This window comes from Gymnogyps californianus, chromosome 3 (assembly GCF_018139145.2).
Source record: "Gymnogyps californianus isolate 813 chromosome 3, ASM1813914v2, whole genome shotgun sequence".
Classification (NCBI taxonomy): Eukaryota; Metazoa; Chordata; class Aves; order Accipitriformes; family Cathartidae; genus Gymnogyps; species Gymnogyps californianus.
The window spans coordinates 75,989,250-76,010,121 of record NC_059473.1 but is presented as its reverse complement, the minus strand read 5'-3'; the positions used below and the strand labels follow the sequence as shown (position 1 = coordinate 76,010,121).

The 20,872-nt window shown below is 41.7% G+C and overlaps 3 protein-coding genes across 3 annotated transcripts in view; 2 read left to right on the top strand and 1 right to left on the bottom strand.

The window, feature by feature from the left end:
• SLC16A10 (solute carrier family 16 member 10) overlaps positions 1 to 6,039 on the top strand; it is a 79,290-nt gene extending 73,251 nt beyond the window's left edge. Inside the window, exon 6 of the mRNA XM_050893032.1 lies at positions 276 to 6,039. Within this exon, the coding sequence (XP_050748989.1) occupies positions 276 to 511 (236 nt within the window). The 3' untranslated portion in view covers positions 512 to 6,039. The remainder of the gene's footprint in view (positions 1 to 275) is intronic.
• A 1,657-nt stretch (positions 6,040 to 7,696) lies between these two features.
• MFSD4B (major facilitator superfamily domain containing 4B) lies at positions 7,697 to 17,070 on the top strand. The gene is made up of 4 exons (XM_050893916.1): positions 7,697 to 7,900; positions 8,062 to 8,230; positions 11,328 to 11,444; positions 13,761 to 17,070. Exons 1-4 carry the CDS (start codon positions 7,697 to 7,699, stop codon positions 15,002 to 15,004), a joined length of 1,734 nt encoding a protein of 577 aa, XP_050749873.1. The 3' UTR covers positions 15,005 to 17,070.
• A 2,051-nt stretch (positions 17,071 to 19,121) lies between these two features.
• REV3L (REV3 like, DNA directed polymerase zeta catalytic subunit) overlaps positions 19,122 to 20,872 on the bottom strand; it is a 128,505-nt gene continuing 126,754 nt past the window's right edge. Inside the window, exon 32 of the mRNA XM_050895192.1 lies at positions 19,122 to 20,273. Within this exon, the coding sequence (XP_050751149.1) occupies positions 20,133 to 20,273 (141 nt within the window). The 3' untranslated portion in view covers positions 19,122 to 20,132. The remainder of the gene's footprint in view (positions 20,274 to 20,872) is intronic.

Sequence of the window (20,872 nt, the reverse complement as noted above, 5' to 3'; positions counted from 1 at the left end):
CTTTCAAATAGGAAATATGGTATGTGTTTTTAATGATGGGTGGTAACTGAGCAGTTGAGTGGTGACATACTGAGTTCTTCGTTACATGAAGTCTTTAAATCAACTCTGGAATACCTTTCTACCTATATATACACCTATATTTGGCCATCAGCTAGTCAGATTAGTGGCTATAATAATCTCTGCCAGCTCTCAAGTTTCTGAATCCAAAGAAAAGACATGGTTTTTGTAGATTCCCAAGGCCCCATTATTTATCAGTGGTGACTTTGTCTTTCCAGGCTTGCTGCGTGATCACCTCGGCACCTATGATGTAGCATTCTACCTGGCCGGCGTCCCTCCCCTTATTGGCGGAGCTATATTATGTTTCATCCCCTGGGTCCATGAACGGCAGAAGTTAAAAGAAAGAGCAAAACCTGTTGATGGAGAAACTACTGAGAAAATGCTGGAAAACGAAAGCACTTTGGTGTCGGACACTACAGAAAAGCCAGTCAAAGAAATGGAATCTGGTTTTTGATGCTTTCTTTTCCTGTACCAGCCTGACCTTCTGCTGAAGCTAGATTTGTTCTTTTTGGCTGAAGATACTGTATGATACTGAAGAAGTCTTGAACTATTGCTCAAATTGCAAAACTGCTATAAGAATCTTTTATACCATTGAACTTTTTTGATGAGTCAAGTTTGATTTCAAGCCACATTTTCAAGGTATTTGAAGTTTTGTAGCATTAGTGTGTACGTGCGTAGTGATTCTGCGTGTGAAGAGAATATTTTTCTAATTCATTAGAACCTATTTCTGGAAGTGTGAAAGCTGTTTTTGGTTTACTGACCCAGGATTCTTCAATAACTTTTATGGTCCATCCAAAGCAGGCATACCCATGGGTGTTTATACTGGAAAATGTCGTAGCTCTTATGTCTGATTTGTTTTTTCAAGTTTCTCATGCTGTTTTACAGTCTTTTACAATTCTGTATCATGAACATGAATATGGATCTCTTTGATTCCCTTAACTCTTTCTGAAATCATTTTGCGTCAGAAAGCTAAATTATTAAACATCTGTTTTATTTTCTCTAAATACCCCAGCCTGCTCAGTTTGCTTAAACACTCACCTGTTTTTGCATTCACCTTTTCACAGTAGCCCAAACAAAGAACATTAAGGATGAAATTTTTGATGGGCACGGGTTTTGAATATGTGCAAACTAAGCTCCGAGTGCAAACACATTCAGAAGTAAAGCTCCTGAATGATAGATTTTTTTTTAATTTGGTGAAGGCAATATTATTAATGTATATGTGTATATTTTTTCAGCTAAACCTCAGAATAGCTGGTAGTTTTGAAATTGTACTGACAGTAATACTTTGGAGCAGTATTGTGAATTAGACTAAATTTCAAATTATTCTGTTGTACTTGTTACATTCTTTTTTTTATTAAAAACAAGACAGCTTTAAAGGATACATTCTAAGTGCAATAATAGGTTGTTTTTAACATGGAAATATACATGAGCTATTAAAATGACATTCAACAATTAAAGAGTTTTTGCACTAAGTGAACATGCAGGTTTATTATAGGTCTTTATAGCTGTATTCAATTGCATGTAGGATATAGCCACATATTTTATTCAAATATAAAGGTCTTTGCATGTCCTATTTCTTGCTTAACATACTAAACATATGACCCTGTTACTTATGTGTTCTTAGGTATTATGCACTGTTTGTCAAGCAGGTATTTCTGAAAACCTCTTTCTGAAAAATATTTGAAAGCATAATACTTTGAGATGAAAACACTGCTTTTCAGTTTATCATAAAACACTTCCAAGTACATTGTTTATTTGTGGATATGGATCAGCAATGCAGTGGAATACTTATTCATTCTTTTTCAGGTCCATTCAATACCAATAATTTTTGTTTTCTTGTTTAGAAGTGTCATAGCAAAGAGTAGACTAAATGTGATCTGAAGACAAAATGCACATTTAAGTGCATTTTCTTATTTAGTAACAATACCTGTTCTTTACATAAACCATGGAAGCATACTGTTTTAAAATTATAACCTTTATTGTCTTTTCTATTTTTATTATTTTTCCTTCTCTAGAATTGTAGTAAATTGCTCAGAAAGCCCATGTACATTTGTGATATAAAACATTATATTAGCAATACTATTGCATAGAATGTTTACGCCTATCAACTTACAAAAGTCCTTTAAATACAATCACGCAAAGCATCCCGATTATTGGAGACCAAAGCTCATACCTTTCTTATATTGCAGAATTTCAATCCCTGCTTTACATGAGTGAGGTTTAAAAGAATTGAATCTTAAAATGTTAGAGGTGTGCGGGAGGGACTTGGAGATGGGAAAAAAAATCCAAAACCATTCTGTAAAACAGAGGTCCCTTTAGGTTCCCTGGGACTTGTGCTTCTGCACCTCAGAAGTACTTCTAAAAATGTAATTAAAATATTCATAGTGTTAATGAAGACAACATTTTGTAGTCATTTTAATTACAAAAATGTTAACAGCCTATGCTGTTCTTGTCTGGAGTATTTCTGTAGAACATGTTATTCAGTATTATCTTCTATTTGGGCAATGCAAAAGGTGTCGAGTAAGTGTGGTAAAAGCCTCTTGTTTCCTTTTGCTTTGTTATGAGAAATTAGTATTCATCACAGATCTTACATTTCATGTGTTTTAGCGTTGAGTTTTTAAACAAAAACAAGGCTGCTTTTTAGCACTGATGCAGTTTGAAATCATTGTGACCAGATGTCTAATTGTGGCATCCTCCTGACTTGCTGCTCTGTATCTATATAAATTATCTGGGAGAGAATATAAAATAATTAAGTTTTAGAAATGATACAGAAGTAGTATAACAATAGTATGGATTAATTATTGCCATACTCCTTAAAAATGTATCTGTACGTAAAAATCCAAACTCTCATATTTGAGTAACTAAAAATGTAAATTATGCTCACAAATATGAAGGACAGCATTTTAAAAAAAACAAAAAACAAAAAAACAAACAAACAAAAAAACCCCCAACCAAAACCCAGAGACTCCAGAAAGAGGGTATGATGAGTGAATAATTGTTTAGGAGTGATTACTATGTTAAAAACAGCTAGTGAAAGGGATGTTAGACAAGAGGGAGGCAGAGTTTAGGGGTAAGGAAGCTATTGGAATAATGAACCTATTTCTGATGCCAGTGCTTGTTTTACAACAATGCTAAAATTGGAAAGGCTTCAGAAAAAATGACTTTTCAGACAAGGTAAAAAAAAGTAAATTAATGCATGAGAAGTCTGTTAGCATCTTTACTGTTAGCTTGTATCTATGGAGGAAATGTCCAATAGAAAATGCTCTTTATTGGACATAAGCATAAGAAGATTGTGTCCTAAAGCTAGATAAGATGCAGTTAAAAAGAAAGTAAAGTTCAGATTGTTAGCAGTGAGGCTAAATAACCATTGAGAAACTTATTTAGAGATATACTGGATTCTATATGCCCTGAGGTTTTAAAAATGAGGTTAGCTGTCTCCCTTTTTATAAAAAACAAAAACAAAACAAAACCAAAACCCCCAACACAAAGAGCAACTATTTAGTACATTTATGAAAAAATGATTGAATAATGTAGCAATGGTTGCTGTTCTGAAAACTAGGAGAGAAAAGCACCGAATATTCAATTTTACTTTGAGTAAATGTAAATAAATTTTTGTAACAAAATTTAATTTTAGGTGTGAAAACCTGTTCATGGGAAACCTGCTGAACTCATATTTTGATGACCTAATTCATGCCAGATTTAATCTTGTTGGGGGTAGATTCTAAAATTAAAATACTAGCTTAGTTCAAGAAAACCCTTAAATCATTCAGATGTATCCCTCTTGAGAACAGTTGATAGCGTACTTTTCATAGACATTGCTCTCCCATCCTATAAACAGAGTAATCATCTTTTTTCCACTAAATGTTCTCAGGGTAAGCTTCAGAAGAAATTGGGTAGAAAGAGGTTCACTTAAAATGGCAGATGCTGTAATTTAATACACCAGATCTTGAAACCAAGACTGATTGTGAGCAAGGGACTGGGTTTATGTATGGCTGACACATCTTTTCAGTAGGTGTGAGATCCTTGTAAATCTTAATATAGCTGTTCAGCAAAGAGTCTGAAATAATGAGAACCTTTCAGGTTCTTATTTACATCTAAGCTATGCAACAATTTACAATGTATAATTGATAAAAAAAGTATTGTTGGATTTATTCTGGCTACATGTTAGAAGACCTGTACAAGTCTCAAACCAAGACTTCAAGTTAACATACTCTTAGTTAGAATTTCTTTCATCCAGATCTTTGTCTGTTCAGCATTAACGTTTAATTTTTTTCTAAGTTTATTTTCAGCAACTGTTTATGGACCTTCCTAAATTGCTCACCGAAGTCAAAGATGACATAGCCATTCTGTGGCCATCCTTCAGGGTATATTCAGTATCAGATGAGGTAGACAACTGACATTTTTCTCCTTTGGCTCTTCATGCACAATGTCTGGGCATATACATTCCCCCTTTCCCTTTGGAGACACTGGATTGTCAAAGCAGATGCAAACCATATTGGATATGGATAGTACTTTTCAGCCTTCTGTTCTCAGACTTCTTCCCTGCCAGTAAACCTTTGAATAGCCATAGCCTGATAGACGAGGCAAGTTTTCGTGAAGTGGGAGATGTGAAGTTGAATCAACTCACAGGAGTGCTGAAGGCAGTTCACACACATACTAGGTGAATGCTTTGATCACGTGCGTATGATGTTAAAAAATGGACACTACCCTTTTAAAGCAAAAATGCCCTGCTCAGTTCTTTGCATCAGGTAGTACATGCCAAAGGGACAGGAGATGCTTCCCTGCAGCCCCAAAGGGAGTCTTTAAGGATGGGAGTCAACGCTATTACCCTTAGAATCATCCTTATGGGTTAGCTTAAGCAGCTGGGTTCTCACTGTGCTGGCACGGGGCAGCTCCCTGCTTTGCTGTGGGGGAGCCCATGCAGAGGGGCTCAGCCGTGCTGTCTGAGCAGGGAGCAGAGGTGCTGCCTTGTTTGGGGCCTGGATTCCCTTCTGGGGAGCTGGAAGTGTTATGGAAGCTGACTTTCAGGCATCTTAACTCTTCTGTTGGAACTGACCCTCTGATACTAAGAGTGTGTGTGTATGTATATATAAATACAATGTATTTTCACCAGGGCGTACACATACATTCTGCATTCAACTACAGGAGCTGTAGCACTGGAATGTGGGAGACAGCTGAGGAAAAAGCAATTATTTTCATTTGTGTGTTTCACTGTTGACAAGCACAGCATCATTACAGTTCCAGACAGCCAGTGAGTTTCTAGTCATGTAAACTTTGGCATATTTTCAGTATGCCTTTTAGTCTTATATATATATTGTGTCAACATTTTTAATGTTTCAGAACTGCGTATGCTAAGATTAGAGTGATTTTATATGAAAACGTGTGCTAATATTGGTAACACTGACATGTTTAAGTATCTTTATAGACGACATATTTTGTATGTTGTTTTTGATATTAAAGGATATATGTTTTGCTAGCCATAACTCCATTCTTTAAAGTTCTGCTTTGTTAGAAGGGTAAGAAATGAATGTCTAATGTTTTTCATGGTGCTAAAGTAACTGTGATCAGTCTCAAATTATTCAGAATAAAGATGGTAGTTCTTAAGTGCCCTATTTGTTACTGCATGCATCACTTTTAGTCTTGTTCTCCTGTAAAAGTTGTCATTTTTGAAAAGTAATTTTGTGTTATTCTGATAATTATTGAATCTCATGTGCAGACTTTTGTATAAAAGTCTTTACAGCTTTTATTACCACTGTGCTCTGATTGGAATGTCCCCATTACATTTGCTCCTAAATTAATATATGGTGCAGCCCATTTCATTCTGATTGCACTGACGATCCATTTTAAGACCAATGGTTTATAAACCTAAACTACTGACTTCCAGAGTTACATGCTTCTGAAAATTTTATCTACTCTATTTTCCATTCTGGGGCTTACTATCAAATTTACAGAACAGTTGCATTCAAAAAAGGCAGAAGTAAAATTGAGGGAGGGAGGGGAAACTGTGGTAGAATAAACTTGAGTGGCGTTTTAAAAGAATTCTGTATTTTTTTGCTTCGTGAACTGTCAGTGTAATTCAGTGGACCTTTGATCATCTACTGGCCTACTACCAATTTCACCTTGACTTACCTTGGCAGTATGAAGTGTTTCCTCATTGACAGCTTCAGTAAATCACAGGAGTTCATTCACCTTTCCTTTGTAGTAGGGCCAAGTATTTCATTTTCTTTAATAAACATATCTGATGATAAAGGGGAAATATTCCCATTCCACCTGGGGTTATTCTCTAGACTGCTTGCATTTCAAATTAAAATTTGAAAAAGATGCCCGAAACCTTTATAAGAGCCTGAGTGCTGTTGCCATTTGTACACTTGCAAGGTACAAAACCTCTTTGTAAGTATGTAAAACAAAAATGAGGAGAAGCCTATGGAATACATTTCAAATACTTTTGTACCTTTTTCAGGAAGCTATTTTTATACCGGCATTTATCATGAAAGCTAATTAACAAGGCAAAATACTAACATCTAGAAATGCGGTTTGACTTGTATATGGTTTTCAGAAAAGAAATACTGTTATTTTATACTTGAAATTATTTTATTTGGAATACTCTCTACCAATGGACCTACAAACAGAAGCTCAGCAGTGTTCTGCAGATATCTGGTAGTAAGACTTTGCACTCCTTGCAAAGATATTAACGTGGCTATGAACAGTCACATTTAAATGTTATCTTGCATGGTTATTTGTTGTAGCTGGATTTTTTTTTTTTTAATGCATACATCCATTCCCTCAGGTTATGCTGAACTGGAGCTGTACCTGCAACACGCTAACCCGTGCCAGGAGAAACAGGATTAGGTTGCTGCAATCTGCGTGCAATGTCCGTTATATTCTAGAATATAACTCGGAGAACAAAACCAAAAAATTGGAATTATCTTTGAGGCTTAAAAATAACACGTATGCTGAAAGCTAAAGCCTTTCTTACAGCGAGTAGCACCTCTGTGCTGAACAGCAATAATGAAATGAAACATTTTGAAAAGCCTGTGAACTACTCTTGGCAAGTAGTAGAAATTTCCATAAGAGTGTTTCAATATAAGCTATGAGGAGGCCCAACAACTATGTGTGTCTTGGCAAGCTTTAGAAGCGTGACAGACACAGGCACTGTAGAAGGCAAAGGCCTTTTATGCTAAGTTGTCTGAAAGGTCCAGTACACTTTGAGTTATGTGATAACACAGATTTAAAAAAAAAAAAAAAATTCTGGTTTATAAGGGCACCTTTGATTAATTGGCTTCTCAATATAATGGAAGCAGTATGGCTTCCAGGAGTATGGAAGCAGTCAATTGCCCCAGTAATACCAGTCTTAAAAACCCGGCCGGAGGCGGCAGGGAGTGGAAAAATCTTCCAAAAAAAAAAAAAGGTAAGACTGGCGATGGCAGATGCGGAGCCGCCGCCATCTTCCGCACGGGCCCGTCTCCGAGGCAACGGCTGTAGGCGGGGCCTCCCACGCGCCGCAGCCATCCCCCTGCCCGGCGGCGCAGAGCACGCTGGGAAGTGTAGTTCCCCCCTGCCGCCGCCATGCGAGGGGGCGGGGCTGGCGGTCCCGCGGGCCGCAGCGGCCGTTGGTGCCGGCGCCGCGGCGCGAGGAGCCATGGCCGGCGCCGAGCGGAAGAAGCACGTCCGGTTCGCCGCGCCGGGGGAGGCGGCGGCGGCGGCGGGTCCGCGCCTCCCCGCCGCGCCGCACGCGGAGGTGGCCGTGGTCGGCGGCGGCGGCTGGCGATGCGGACGGAGCGGGGACGGAGCCGCGCTGCGGTGGTGCATCTCCGGGGCGCTGTGCGCGGCCTTCCTGGGGCTGGTGAGCGCGGGGCGGGCCGGCTCACCGCGCCTGCCGCCCCCTTCCCCTCCGCCCGCCGGCGAGCCCCGAGCCGCTCGGCCGCCTCTCGGCCCGGCCGGGGGCCGGGAACGACGGGGGAAGGGGGCGCGCGAGGTCGTCACCCCCTTTGAAATGTGTTGCAGGGGATGAGCATCGCGGTGCTGGGGCCCACCTTCCAAAACCTGGCCGCCAACGTCCACAAGAACGTCAGCGACATCTACTACATCTTCGTGGGCCGGTCCCTGGGCTACCTGGGCGGGTCGGTGCTCGGGGGGGTGCTCTTCGACTGCATGAACGCCCACCTCCTCCTCGGTGAGTGCCGGGCCGCGCCGCGCCGCCTGCCCCGCGGCCACCCGCCGCCCACCCCCTGCCGAGTTACCGTCGCTGGCCGTGAGGGACGTGGCTCCGGTCAGAAGCCGTCGGCGTCAGCTTTCGCTTCTCCGTGGCTTCGCGCGGCCTGCGAGGGCGACGTGCCGCGTTTTCCCGGCGGCGTTGAGGCGTGGAAATCGGGGCGGGGGGGGGGGGGGGCCGTGGCACGTGCTGCCGCTCCTCGTAAACCGCCGCGCTTCTGCTGCCGCTCGCTATCGCGATAATTCCGTTTTGGTTTTGGGGTTTTGGCAGCATGTGTGCCTGGGCATTACTGCTGTACGGCGTTGTTTACAAGTGGTTGGGCTCGCTGGGCATGTTAGTAGCGGTAACTGGTCTTGAACTTGACAAAACCTGTTTGGATTGACCAAAAGGTGCCTTTGGTTTGGACAGGAAAAGTACAAGTGGATTTTTTTTTTCTTTGTGTCAAATAATACGCTTAGTATAGATCCTCTCGGAACATACAGGCTTCTATAATGTCACTCTGTGAAACACGTAAACAAAACAGGGGAAACTGTGTTTTGGCTTTCATGTGCACACAGCGGGAACCTCCAGCAGTGATGCTGAGGCACACTTCTGTGGGGAGAGCTTTGTAAAACCCTTCCCTTTCTTAAACCTCATCAGAAGCGATCATCTTCATGTACTGGACAAAAGTACTGGGATTTTGACTGGAGGGCCTTAACCAAATTAGAACTTATTTAAAGTGGAAAAACACTAAATACCACCTGTGGTGGTGGAAACTTGCTGCTCAGTTGCTGCCTGGCTGTGAAAATGCTCAAACTCTATAGGAACCACAGTTTATGATCTTAATGGTTTTCTGGACACATGGAAACTCTCTCCGGTAGGAGCACAGGACTGGCTTCGTCCTGGCAGAGCGGGGCTGCTCAGCCGTCAGGTCGCCAAGAGCCACGCTCAGCATCCAGAAATGAGGTGCTCCTTTTAGAGTCCTGTTAGTGTCTCGTTCAGGTGGAGATTCTTGGAGCACACCTAAAATAGCGGAAGCCCTGTCTTTTTTTCTTTCAAGTGCAGTAATGGCAGTATGTGCCTTCGTGCTCTAAGTTAGGGACTAAACCAGATACCGGGGCTCGCTCTTTTCCTTTTCCTTCCCATGCTTTTACTCAGGGAGATTCAAACAGAACTGTGCCTGCCCTGAGGACCGTGCTGTAATCACAGGGTCAGTTCAGAGAATATGAGAAGATCCATTTTCCATTGCTAGCATTTGAACTAAGTCTCTTCTTATCCCTGTATGCCTGCCTCCTGCTGTCAGGAGCAGTCATGTCATATAATGTCTGTCTGTCTCTTCTGTCTTCCCCCCCCCCGTCTTCATCTTCCTGGATCAGTTCTTATTTGCTCTTGTTCTAAGATGTCTTTATTTGGTCTTCTCCCTGGTCTTTATTCCTCTCCTCCAGAACACCTGTAAAGTGTGTTTCTTTTAGCCTCCTTGTGCGTGTGACAAGGTCAGAGTTGTCTGTGTCTGACATTTGGGACTTTACCTTCTATAGTGGCATTAATATACCTGTGGAAGTGAGTGTTAACTTGAACTAGGTTAGTATTTGCTTCTTTTCCTGAGGTGTCACACAGGATAGCTGTCTGTCAACAACGCTTGGAAAATGATTCATCTCCTAATCCTTCCCAATTTGGTGGTGCTTATGGCAAAACCACAATTTGAACTACTGAATCTTCTTTCATTTTTTATCATCTGAGGGCTGCCTGTAAGAGATTTTGGCTCGTGTAGTTTTACCTCCCATCTTTCAACTGCTGAAACTCTGCTACTGTACAGAGAAAAAACTGAAGGCGTAATCTGTCTTTGCCAAGGAAGCTTTTAAGTACCAGTCTTCAGGCGTAGAGCTGAAGTGGACAACTGGGAACTTGCTGAGAAGTTACTGTTCAGCTCTGAGCGGGGCATCCGAGAAGCTGTACTTAATACACCCCATCTTTAGCTTTTTCTCTATGCAGCTCAGCATGCTAACCTTCAAAAATGTTTTGAGGCATGTATTCCAAGTATCTCACTAGGGCTCTTGGGTTCTGGATGTTTATTTTTTCCTTTGTTGTTGTTGCTGGTTTTGTTTGGAATTAATTTAAGTTCTTAATAACATCGATCCCCATTGATCTTTAAGTATCTGCCCCACCTATGATCAAGCATTGATTTGAAAAATAATAGAGATCTCTGAACTGGTACAAGCTTTCTAAAAATCTAATACTGTATATTCAAGATATTAATTACAGATTACTTTATTATTAAGGTGATTATAAGCATAGAACTTAACTGCTGAACTTCCTCCCAAATTGTCATAAAAATAATTTCCACCTGCTAAAAAATATTTTTTGAAATGGCATGTTGTAAGTGTAGTTAATAATAGCAAAACTAATACAGTTAATGAATTGCTGCTAAATTTATGATGAGACATTTTGTAGTTCTGTCTCTTAAAACTCCAGAAATCCCTTGGAATACATCCATCATGTGAGAACAGAATATAAATGAAAGTTAGCATTTTTATATTGAGGTTGCTTGTTGGCCAAGGTGCAATTACTTTATAGGATTTTAAGAGTTTAGTGATTTGAGTTCTTTTAAAATGGAGCCAAATTTAATGCTCCATAGTTCTCAGAGGGAAAACTTCGTACTGTTCAAAACATGTTTTACTTCTTTTGTGGTAAAGTAACATTTCTAGATCAGAAGTTTGCAGAAGATACTGAAATAGCACTTCTAAATCAGAAGTTTGCAGAACACTTCTTAGTGTTCTAGCAGCAGATGCTACTCCCTTTGCAAATAAAGCTTTAGCAAAACAGGTTTTTCAGGTAGTGTTTATATTCTGATGAAATTCCTTTTTTCCAAGGAAAAGGATTGAAAAAGGATTCTGTTGAACTTTGTAGCTGCTTCTGCTAATCATGAATTGAGGTAGTTAGGTTACCTCAGCTATTAGGATTTTCTGTAACTTTAATAATTATGAATGTATTTGTATTTCTTGGTCTTCTGCATGTTTTGTAGTTTAAATGGAAACTGTAGTATGTGGGGTTTTTGTTTTGTTTTTTTTAACCTTTCCAGCATTATCCATGTTTGGAACAACGGTTGGTCTTTATGGGATACCCTGGTGTAAGAAATCCCTGCTGTTAACTGTCTTGATGTCAGTTATTGGAGCTTCCATGGGAATTCTAGACACAGGTAAGGGACCACGTGGTCCGGTAGTTCCTTCACCGAACTAATTGGAAACTTCAAGCTCACCAAAACCGTTGCTGGTATTTCATGTGACACATCTTGAATTACAAGAGGGGAGCTGTTTTACCTGGCCAGGATTCTTGGATTATTCTGGTCCCGAGACTTCCAGTGTTTGTGTCTCTGTAACAGACCTTCCTCAGGGGGCTTGGGGAGCTGCATGTCTCTTGCTTCCTGGAGAAGATCAATACGCATTTCAGTGGGCAATTAAGAGTCGTAAAGAAAGTGTCACATGCTCTTTAAACAGTGTTTTCTTTAAATTACTCACCTACAGGAAGCTAGTCGGTTATGGTTCCTTAGTGCCAGCTGGAGCTAAGTTAGTCCTGAGCAAGCCCTGGTGTTTGAGAGAGAGATTCTCACAGTTGCTGTGTTGGAGAGTTGGCTACCTAAAGCTGGCTAGGCGGCACTTGGGGACTCACAGCAGACGTTTACTGCCATAGCTCGCTCGCTTACAGCACCATGGCATCCATCTCCCTGAATTAAGGGATATTTGCTGCCCGTGGCCAGCCTTGCTTAGGTGTTTGGAAATACAAATTTACTCTATCCCCCAAATTGTAAGTCTGTGGCATGTGCATACTGCAAATGGCCTGGGAAAAAAAACCCCACTTTTTCTGGAAAGCTGTTCAAAACCAATTTCTTAGTAGAGACCCCTTATTGGAGGAAGATGTACCAGTAGAGCAAATGTCTACTACAGGTGTGGTTGGAAAGGTCAGTTATACCAGAGGTATGAAAAAGAAACTCCCACAGAAATTAGTTCATTGGGCATGGCTTAGAAAGGGTGAGTTAGTGATGGCTGGCTGCAGCAGGCAGTTTGGATCAGGAGGCGAGGCCACGGCAAGAGACGTAAGCACGCTTAGAGACGACGGGGTAATGCTGGCATACTTGCAGATGGGGATCGGGAAACGACCAAACATACGTCAGCAGCGGAGCGTTCTGGCGTTGCTATGGAAGGTGGTGGTGAAGCCGCAACAGGCGGCTACTCACCTGGCACCTCTCCAGCGATGTCCCAGCAGCATGCTGACTTTCCTGGCTTACTGAGGGAGCCTGTGGTTACTTACTAGCCAGCAAGGTACTACTGGATCCGGCTGACCAGCTTCAGGGCAGGCTTATTTCTGAGAAAGAGCTGGCTAATGTATTAGCCTCGCTATCCGAACCGCTCTGGAAGCATCCCAACCAGGGCCTGGTTTTGGTGGCTTGGCTGGTAGGCAATGCAGAGGAATGGTGGCTGCACGTGTGAACCAGCCGCCGTAATTCTGCAGAGTTTGAGGGAGCTCTGTTCACACTAAAAAGAGCATGATATAGCATCCAGTAGTGAAAAAGATGGTTTTGCACGGCACAGGTTATGCTAAATAGCCTGAGTGCAGAGGTGTATTTGCTGCCTCTGGTAGGATCATTACACACGGCACTTGGTTTAAAAATTCTTCACATGGGAAAAATCCTGTAGGCTAATTGTAAAAATGCCTTCAGTGGGTGGGTGTGCTGCGTGGAAGTCAGACCTTTGAGGCAGGGAGACTTCCCAGCCTGAGCAGGAGTAGCAGGAGAAACTAAGAGCAAGGCAGTAGAGTGTAACTGAATGCATTTGGAAGAGTTGTTAGTGCTGAGTGACAAGGGTTGCTGTACCGTAGCACAGGAATTTGATTACTGTTCTTATTTTCCTGCATTCTTCTCAGGGACTACTTAAAAACGTCTCTCTGAGATCTTATTTTCTAGCCTTATTCTTGATCGAGGGTGTTGTAGTTTGGTCTTTGCAGCGGTATTATTGTCAACCTTTCCGCTTCTGGAAAGGCATTTGAACGCAGTTGGGGTAGTCCCAGCCCATCAGAAGCAAGTGATTCTTAATGTTTCCTGGGATGTTATTTAATGAGGCCTCTGATTCTTAGCGCTGTGCATTCTTGCTTTTAATACTTACAGAAATGAGCAGCAGTTAAATTTGCTCTTTTGAAAAAAGGCTGAAAAACGCTGCAAATTGTCAAGTAGGGTAATTAAGTACGGTCATTGCTGCTGGATTAAGCCACTGCATGGCTCTTCGTTTTGCCTGCTGTGAATACCCTCCTAAAGCTCAAGCAGTCACGTGGGCTTAAGGTGCTTACAGGCAGAATTTCAGTTAACTACAATTTCACACATTGTATTTGCTAAACCTGGTATTATTGCAAATTGAATTCGTAATATAGGTTATGGTTTGGTTGGTCTTTTTTTTTTTTTTTCTTTAAAACAGTACCTGGTTTCAGACTAAAGTGACTGAATCCTCCTCTCTCCGATCTGCAGGTGGCAATGTACTGGCACTGAATACCTGGGGAGCAGAGGCTGGGCCCCATATGCAGGCCTTACACTTCAGTTTTGCTGTCGGTGCGTTTGTGGCTCCGATCCTGGCTAAAATGGCCTTGGGAGGCTCCGAATCTAAAGACCTTCCAGTAGCTGAAAAGACAAACCAGTCTGTCTTGAGGTCTGTGCCGACAGCATCAGCTGCATCAGCTACGTCAGCACTGAAACACCATCTTGGTGCAGATTTTTTGTGGTCCTATGTTGTCATAGGGACCTATCTTCTGTTCGTTTCTTTCTTCTTTTTTATTTTGTATTCGAAGGGCAGCTCAGCTCGAGACAAATCAAAGGCTTCTCTGCAGAAGTGCATGTTTGCCAAATACCACTATGCTCTTATTATTCTCCTGTTCATATTCTTCTTCTGCTACGTGGGAGCGGAGGTCACTTACGGCTCTTACATATTTACTTACGCGAAGGTCTTTGCCGAGATGAAAGAAAACGAAGCAGCCGCTTTGAATTCTGTCTTCTGGGGCGCGTTTGCCGCTTGCAGAGGAGTGGCAATATTCTGTGCTGCTTGCCTGTACCCTGGCACCATGATCCTGCTGAGTATCGTAGGCTCTGCTGCCTCCTCTTCCTGCTTGGCCTTCTTTGTGAGGTACCCAGCCTCGCTGTGGGTTGGAACCGCTGTCTATGGAGCGTCAATGGCTACCATCTTTCCCAGCGGCATTTCCTGGATAGAACAGTACACGGTCGTGCAAGGAAAATCGGCTTCTCTCTTTGTGATCGGCGCCGCGCTGGGCGAGATGTGCATTCCTGCCGTGGTGGGCTATCTTCAAGGAAGGTTTCACCACGTTCCCGTGGTTATGTACACTGCCTTGGTGACTTCTGCGATGACAGTTATACTCTTCCCTCTGATGTACAAATTGGCCAACTCTCCCGGTGAGAGCGACTTGAAAGAAATGAGTGAGAGCGAGGACCGGAAAGCTTTGTTGTCAAACTCGGGGCTTAATGAGGATGAAGAGGATGAGGAGGATGCGGGAGAGTGGAACGAAGCAGACTTTGAGGTAATAGAAATGAATGACACGCTGAGAAACTCTGTGATAGAGACCTCCCGTAAGATACCAGGGGACTCTCCAGCCAAAGTCTCTCTCCAGCCCCATCTGGACGATGTATTGCGCGATTCTCCAGTGGGTGCTGGTGGCTCCCCTGGGAGAAAAAATGTGAATGTTGACCGGGAGAAGAATGATTGAAGTAAAAGCCGATTTTCTTTTTTTTTTAAAGGGAAATGCAATTGAATTGTAGCTGTTCTTGTAAAGTGGTTCAAGAATCCTTTCATAGTGGCGCAGAGCTCAGCGTGTTGGTTTCTGTGTTTGTCCGGCCCTTTCTCCTTTTCCATTTTCAGTCTGCAGCGATGTGTCTCGGAGTGGGAGAGTCCACGATGACGTGAATGGGGTAACGTGATAAAATGTATAGACTATACCAAAAATGTTAAAACAGAAGAGATGTTTTCAAAATGAGGCATGCATTTAAGTAACATACCCTGTAATAAGAACGAACTAGGAAAGAAGGGGACTGCTCAGACCGCTCAGTTTTTTGGGGTGGGTGATGGGTGCGGTTCTGAGGTGCTTGGTCACAAAATGTTTTCACGAGAGAGGAGAGAAATCTGTTGTCCGTGATGCCGAACTTTCTTACCTCCTGAAAGAGGGCTGTTTCTGCTGCATTGCAACTTTGTGTGTGACGTAAACCATGAAATCAAGTCAAATTTCAGGTGATGCCCGGCGGCTCTAAGTCGGATAACCTATTGGCAAACTATATCATTTCCTGGTTCTGTCACTAAGATGAGAAAAAATTAAAAATGAATTTTTAGGAGTGGATCCATGCCTTTGGGTCGTTTAAAAGCAGTGTATGGGAAGGGGGACAAAATGGGTCGTATTAATCTGCTGTCATGTGTGACTCCTCTGATTTACTAGTTAAACACTGGTGACAAATCTAAATAATCTAAAGTACTTGTGATTGTACCTGTGATTTTAATTACTGCACTACCATTGGAATCAAGAAATGTATGAAGAAGATGATAAAATTATATATAAACAGATTACTTAATATATGGTATTGACATAGGGCTGTGATATTTTTAAGCCCGTTGTTTAAACGAAGGTTGTAAAAACTTTTCTGGCTTCCTGTGCCAAGACTTTAACATAGCGTTGTGTTAACGTGAAAATTTGAAAATGAGAGGGAATTATCGACGAGACCGTCCTTCCGGGTTGTACTGTACGGTCACTTGCCCCTTGCCAGTTGGACTGGTGCCGTTTGGGTTTTGTTTCTTTGGGTGATGACTTAGAGGCAGGCTCTTCCTAGCGGAGTTGTAGGTTCATTGCTGCTCAGCAGCAAGGCCTGGGAGGGACCAGTCATGCCAGCCAGCCCTCCCCAGTAAGAGCAAAAAAAGCCGCAGCTAATGGCAAAATCTGACTCTGAAACGGTAGTCTTGCCATTCGTCTACTTGAAACTCCAAATTCGTAGGTTAAGTATTTTTTTTAAGGCTGCGTGATCAGAATGCGCTCATGTTTGGGGTTTTTTACTTTGCACTTTTATTAGTATTTTTCTTGCTAAGAAGTTTCATTTACAAGCAAAAGAGCTCTGGATGTAACATAGCACAGAACCTTAGATGTTCAGTGTATTTCCAGGTCTGTTTTTGTTCCCTGTCTTGTCCTCTGAGTGTGCAATCTAGACTCTCGTGGCTTTTTCATTGCTTCTGAGAAGCAGAGTGAGAAGCAGGCATCAACTTGCAGTGAAAATGCATAATTTTTTTGCACCTTGCCATGTCGAAGGGCCTCCCTCTCCCTCTGCTGTCAGCACTTAAATGCCATTGTGGTTTGCCCGATTCCTTTTTTTTCTTTTCGTGTGTGTGTACGTGCACTTCCGTGGCATCTTTTCCAGTGCAGTGCATGAACCTGCACTTTAAAATACGGCCTTGTTTCACTTGCTACGCAAGGGTTCTCTTCTTTGCTTAAAGTAACGGTGAATGCTTTTAACTATCATCAGGCCAAATCCCGTTCTAGGTACGTGTGACAGCATTTGTTCAAGAGGAGTAAGTCTGTATGGCCTTGTGTGTTTAGTTCGTTTCCTATGATAACAAATGAAGTGGTGTGGCAGAGGTGGCGACTTACACGAGTGCGGATTAAGCCTGCATTGCTTCAACTTTCCTTTTCCCTTTTTCCCTCCACGCTCCAGTACCCGCTCTGCCTGTGTGGAGAGCAGGGGCCGTTACCTGACGGTAAGGACAAATCCCGGAGCGATACCCAGAGCGATAACTGCTGCTGCGGGCGTTCCCAGCCCCCCGCACCCCCCGGGGAGGTCACAGGTTTCCTTCGGCGGGAACTGGGTTTGGTGCAGCACGAACAACAAAAGATAGGGAAATGGTTCTGTGGCAGCTCCCCACTGTAACTGTGGGCCGTAGGCTTTATCTGAATTGACGGCAATGTGAAAAAGTTTCCCCATACCTTGAGATCATGTTGCCAGAAGAAAATTAGTTTAAGAAACCCACCTGGCAACCAGGAAGATTGTAAATAATCCCCAAAAGTCATACGCTAATCTTTGGAATGAAATTCCAAACGGGAATGTCCTGCACATGAGATATTGTTCTCAGGGATAGCTAACACGTCTTGTATAATCAAGTACTAAAAACCAGAAAATGAGATTAAAGCCACAGTGGGAAATGTGCTCTAACCTCTTTGAACCTTATCTACTTCTTATCTATGCACAGTTATTTGTGTTTCTGACTGTCTTCCCAACAAATGTAAAAATACTGTGCAAAACAAAGATTTTATTTTTTTTTTTTTACTGGCTGTATTTAATTCCTGCACGAGTCACTTGAATTCATCACCATTTTCCCCCTTAAAAGCAGGAGGCCTGTGCAGCAGGAATGGAGCGACAGCCTGGAATGCCAAGGTAAGAGGGAGCAGCCTTTTGCCAAAAGTAAAGGATCCAAAAAAGCAGCAGCAGGAAGACAGCGCGGAACTCACATAGTTACCTTGCTATTGAGACATGGAAGCCTTTGTCTGGATGATGGCTAAATTTTGAGTCATCTTAGTGAGCACTTAGAGCCATCAATGTCTTAGTTCTGGCCTCAAACTTGAAATGGCATGTACTTACAGAACTTGTTCTCCTTATCTCCTGAAAGCGTGCTTTTAATAGCAGGGGCTGCCCTTTAATGAAAATGAAATGTTTAAAGCAATTTAAGGTTAAAACAGATCTAGGACATTTCCAATGATGAGCGCAGCTCACAGCAGTTCTAGACATCCTTGATGTTCAAGGCTGTAGCTTTCCTAGTTCTTGGATTTTGGTGTTCCTCAAGGCTTCTTTTTAGACAATGAATGTGTTTTCATATGTTTAAATTTCCTTCCGAAGTAAACTGCTTCCTGCCATATACAGTTAAAGTGAGGATCTATTTACAGTGCCTTTTACGTTACAGATCCTCCAGAAAGCTAAAACACTGAAACTTACATGTTAGGGGTTGAAATTACTTGAAGTAAACTGTATTACTTTACCATTGCCTTGCTTATGCTAGGAAAGTCACCTCTGTGTTGAGGACAAGAAGTGTGGTCCATGGGTTAGATTAGATATCTGAATTTATTAAGAATCATATTTTTTTGTCCATAAAGCCAGGACTGAGTTGAAGAGGAGCACTTGCCCATTTACTCCAGTGTTAAAGGTAACCTCCTGCAGTTAAACCGTTTAATATTTTTATTTATCCCCGAAGCACTGCCAAATGCTGCTGGATTGTACCGCGAGCACTAACACGTTAGTCCTGGCGTTTGCACTTTTGTTCTGTACATGACCAATGCCCGAATGCAAGAGTAGGCAGAGTTTTGTGCCTTGATGGTTTTTTTTTTTAGTTTCTTTGCATAAAAGCGCATTGCAATCTGTGGATGTTCTGTTGTATATTTAATAGTTTTTATTCTGCTTGGTGTGGGTTTACATTGTACTGTAGAATGTGAAATTTAGTAGACTGACTTGTATCTTGAATGTAATAAATTCTTAACTGGAGAAGGCACTCAGGTTCCTTGATGTAAATAAAGTTTTGTTCTATTTTTCAAAGCTACTCTGCACTTCTGAATTTAAAACTTACTCCTGGTTTGACTAACGGAAAACTGGACATGCTTCTCTTCTGGTTTGGGCAAGGCCTCCAAGAATTGATACGGAGGTTTTAGATCCCAGAGCTTAAGCTGGAAACTGAATTGTGGATTCTCAACTCTTATTTGAGCAGTGTTGTTTACACGACCATTTGTGGGCCAAATGAGGGAAACAAAGGTGTCTGCAATTGAGGGCAAATATAAAAAGGGCATATAATTTTTACCATATCATTTTATTCAACTTTAATATGGTTTCCATTATTAACTTCTAAAACAAAATGATTTCCAGTTTAGAAAACAATGCACTGACCACATAATTCCTTTTCCATTTTATACAGTTATACAAATATTCTAAATACACATTTTGTCAAGATGGTGGCAAATAAGATTTAACTGTACAGTACATAAGGAAAGAAAATATTTTAAGCATATTTAGAAGCAATAGAAATGTCTATACAAAACAAGCAAAAATGGAATAAAATTTTATATTTAAAGTATTGCAACAGTCCCACAGGTTTGTAACAAAAATGTCTTTGCACAGTTCCTCACAATGCCCCATTAATAGCTAAAGCAAGACAGCAATTTTTAGAAAATAATGTTTCAAAATGCTACACATGATACTACTGTTTGCACAGTCTGATCAAAATAACAATCTACTTGGAATCAAGCAAAACTTAGGAGGAGATATACCAACCAACTTTAAAATTATCTGTATAAAAGTCATTGCACATTATTTTACTCAGTTGTTTGAAAAGTAAAAAAGTGTATTTACAAAATATTTCGCAGACAAAATTATAAAGTGAATGGATAATATATAAGTAACACGTCTTGATACTGACAGTTCAAGAACACACACTAATGGTTTTATCGTTTCAAGAGGTTTTCAGTGCTCCTTCCTCCAGGAAGTAAACTTGACTTCTACTTTGAAATGGATTTACAAGATGTTACACATAGCTATTTCAACATCAGCATTATAAAACAGTATGTTAGAAACATGAAAGAAAGAAGAAATTTGTACATCTTAAAAAGTGACCTATTCATAGATCAACAAATGGTTTTTGTTTTTGTTTTTTTTTTAATTTAGTTAGGATAAGCGTTCATTATTCTTCAGATAATAAACCCAACAGTTAAAATGGAAATCCTGGACTAGATGAGAATTGAAAAAGCACCATGCACAATAGTCTTAGTGTGGTAAACACTGAAGAAAAAAAAAAAATAGCACCTGGAATCCTGTAACACAGATCATTTAAAACTGGTCAAGTAGCTGGCGAAGATACGGCGCCTTTGACAGTTCTCTGCTTACTCTGGAGAGCTTGAAAAGTACTGGACAGTTGAGGGAGACACACTGGATCTGTCGATCAAAGCAGCCCGTACAGTTCTTGCATATCTAGATTACATGTAAAAAAGCAAACCAGGTTATTTTAAACTTAACACAAGCAAGGCATAAATCACTTGGGACTACTAAATCCTCAACATTGTATTAGCAGAACAGGCACAGCCCTACCAGCACCAAGCTCTTCCCCAACAGAGGGATGCAGAGCAGCTCCGCTCCCTGCTGCAGCCGCCACTGCCAGACTGCCCGCGTTGCTGCCGCTGCCGCCGCCTGGCCGGCAGGCACCACCTGCCCGCAACCGGGCAGAGGTCAACAGCTCGACTGTACAGCTCGGCTTTCAATGCTGCTCATTAAGTTCTACTCCTCTGTGGTGGCACTTGGAAAAATAAGGTAAAGAAGTTGAGTGGATTTAAGTGGGGCAGCGTGTCATATTCATGATAAACTGACCCTGCATAAAAGTTTCCTAGTGAAGAAAGACGAAACTGTTATTCTGCAGTTACTCTCTACACAGGAAAGGGACTTAATAAACTACTCCTGTTTCAAGATCAGCTTCAATTAGAGTTTGACTTTCCAAGTCAGAGTTAATCAATCCCAAGACAGAAATACACACGGCACGCAGGTTCCACTGCTCCTCTTGTTCATGGAACTACTCG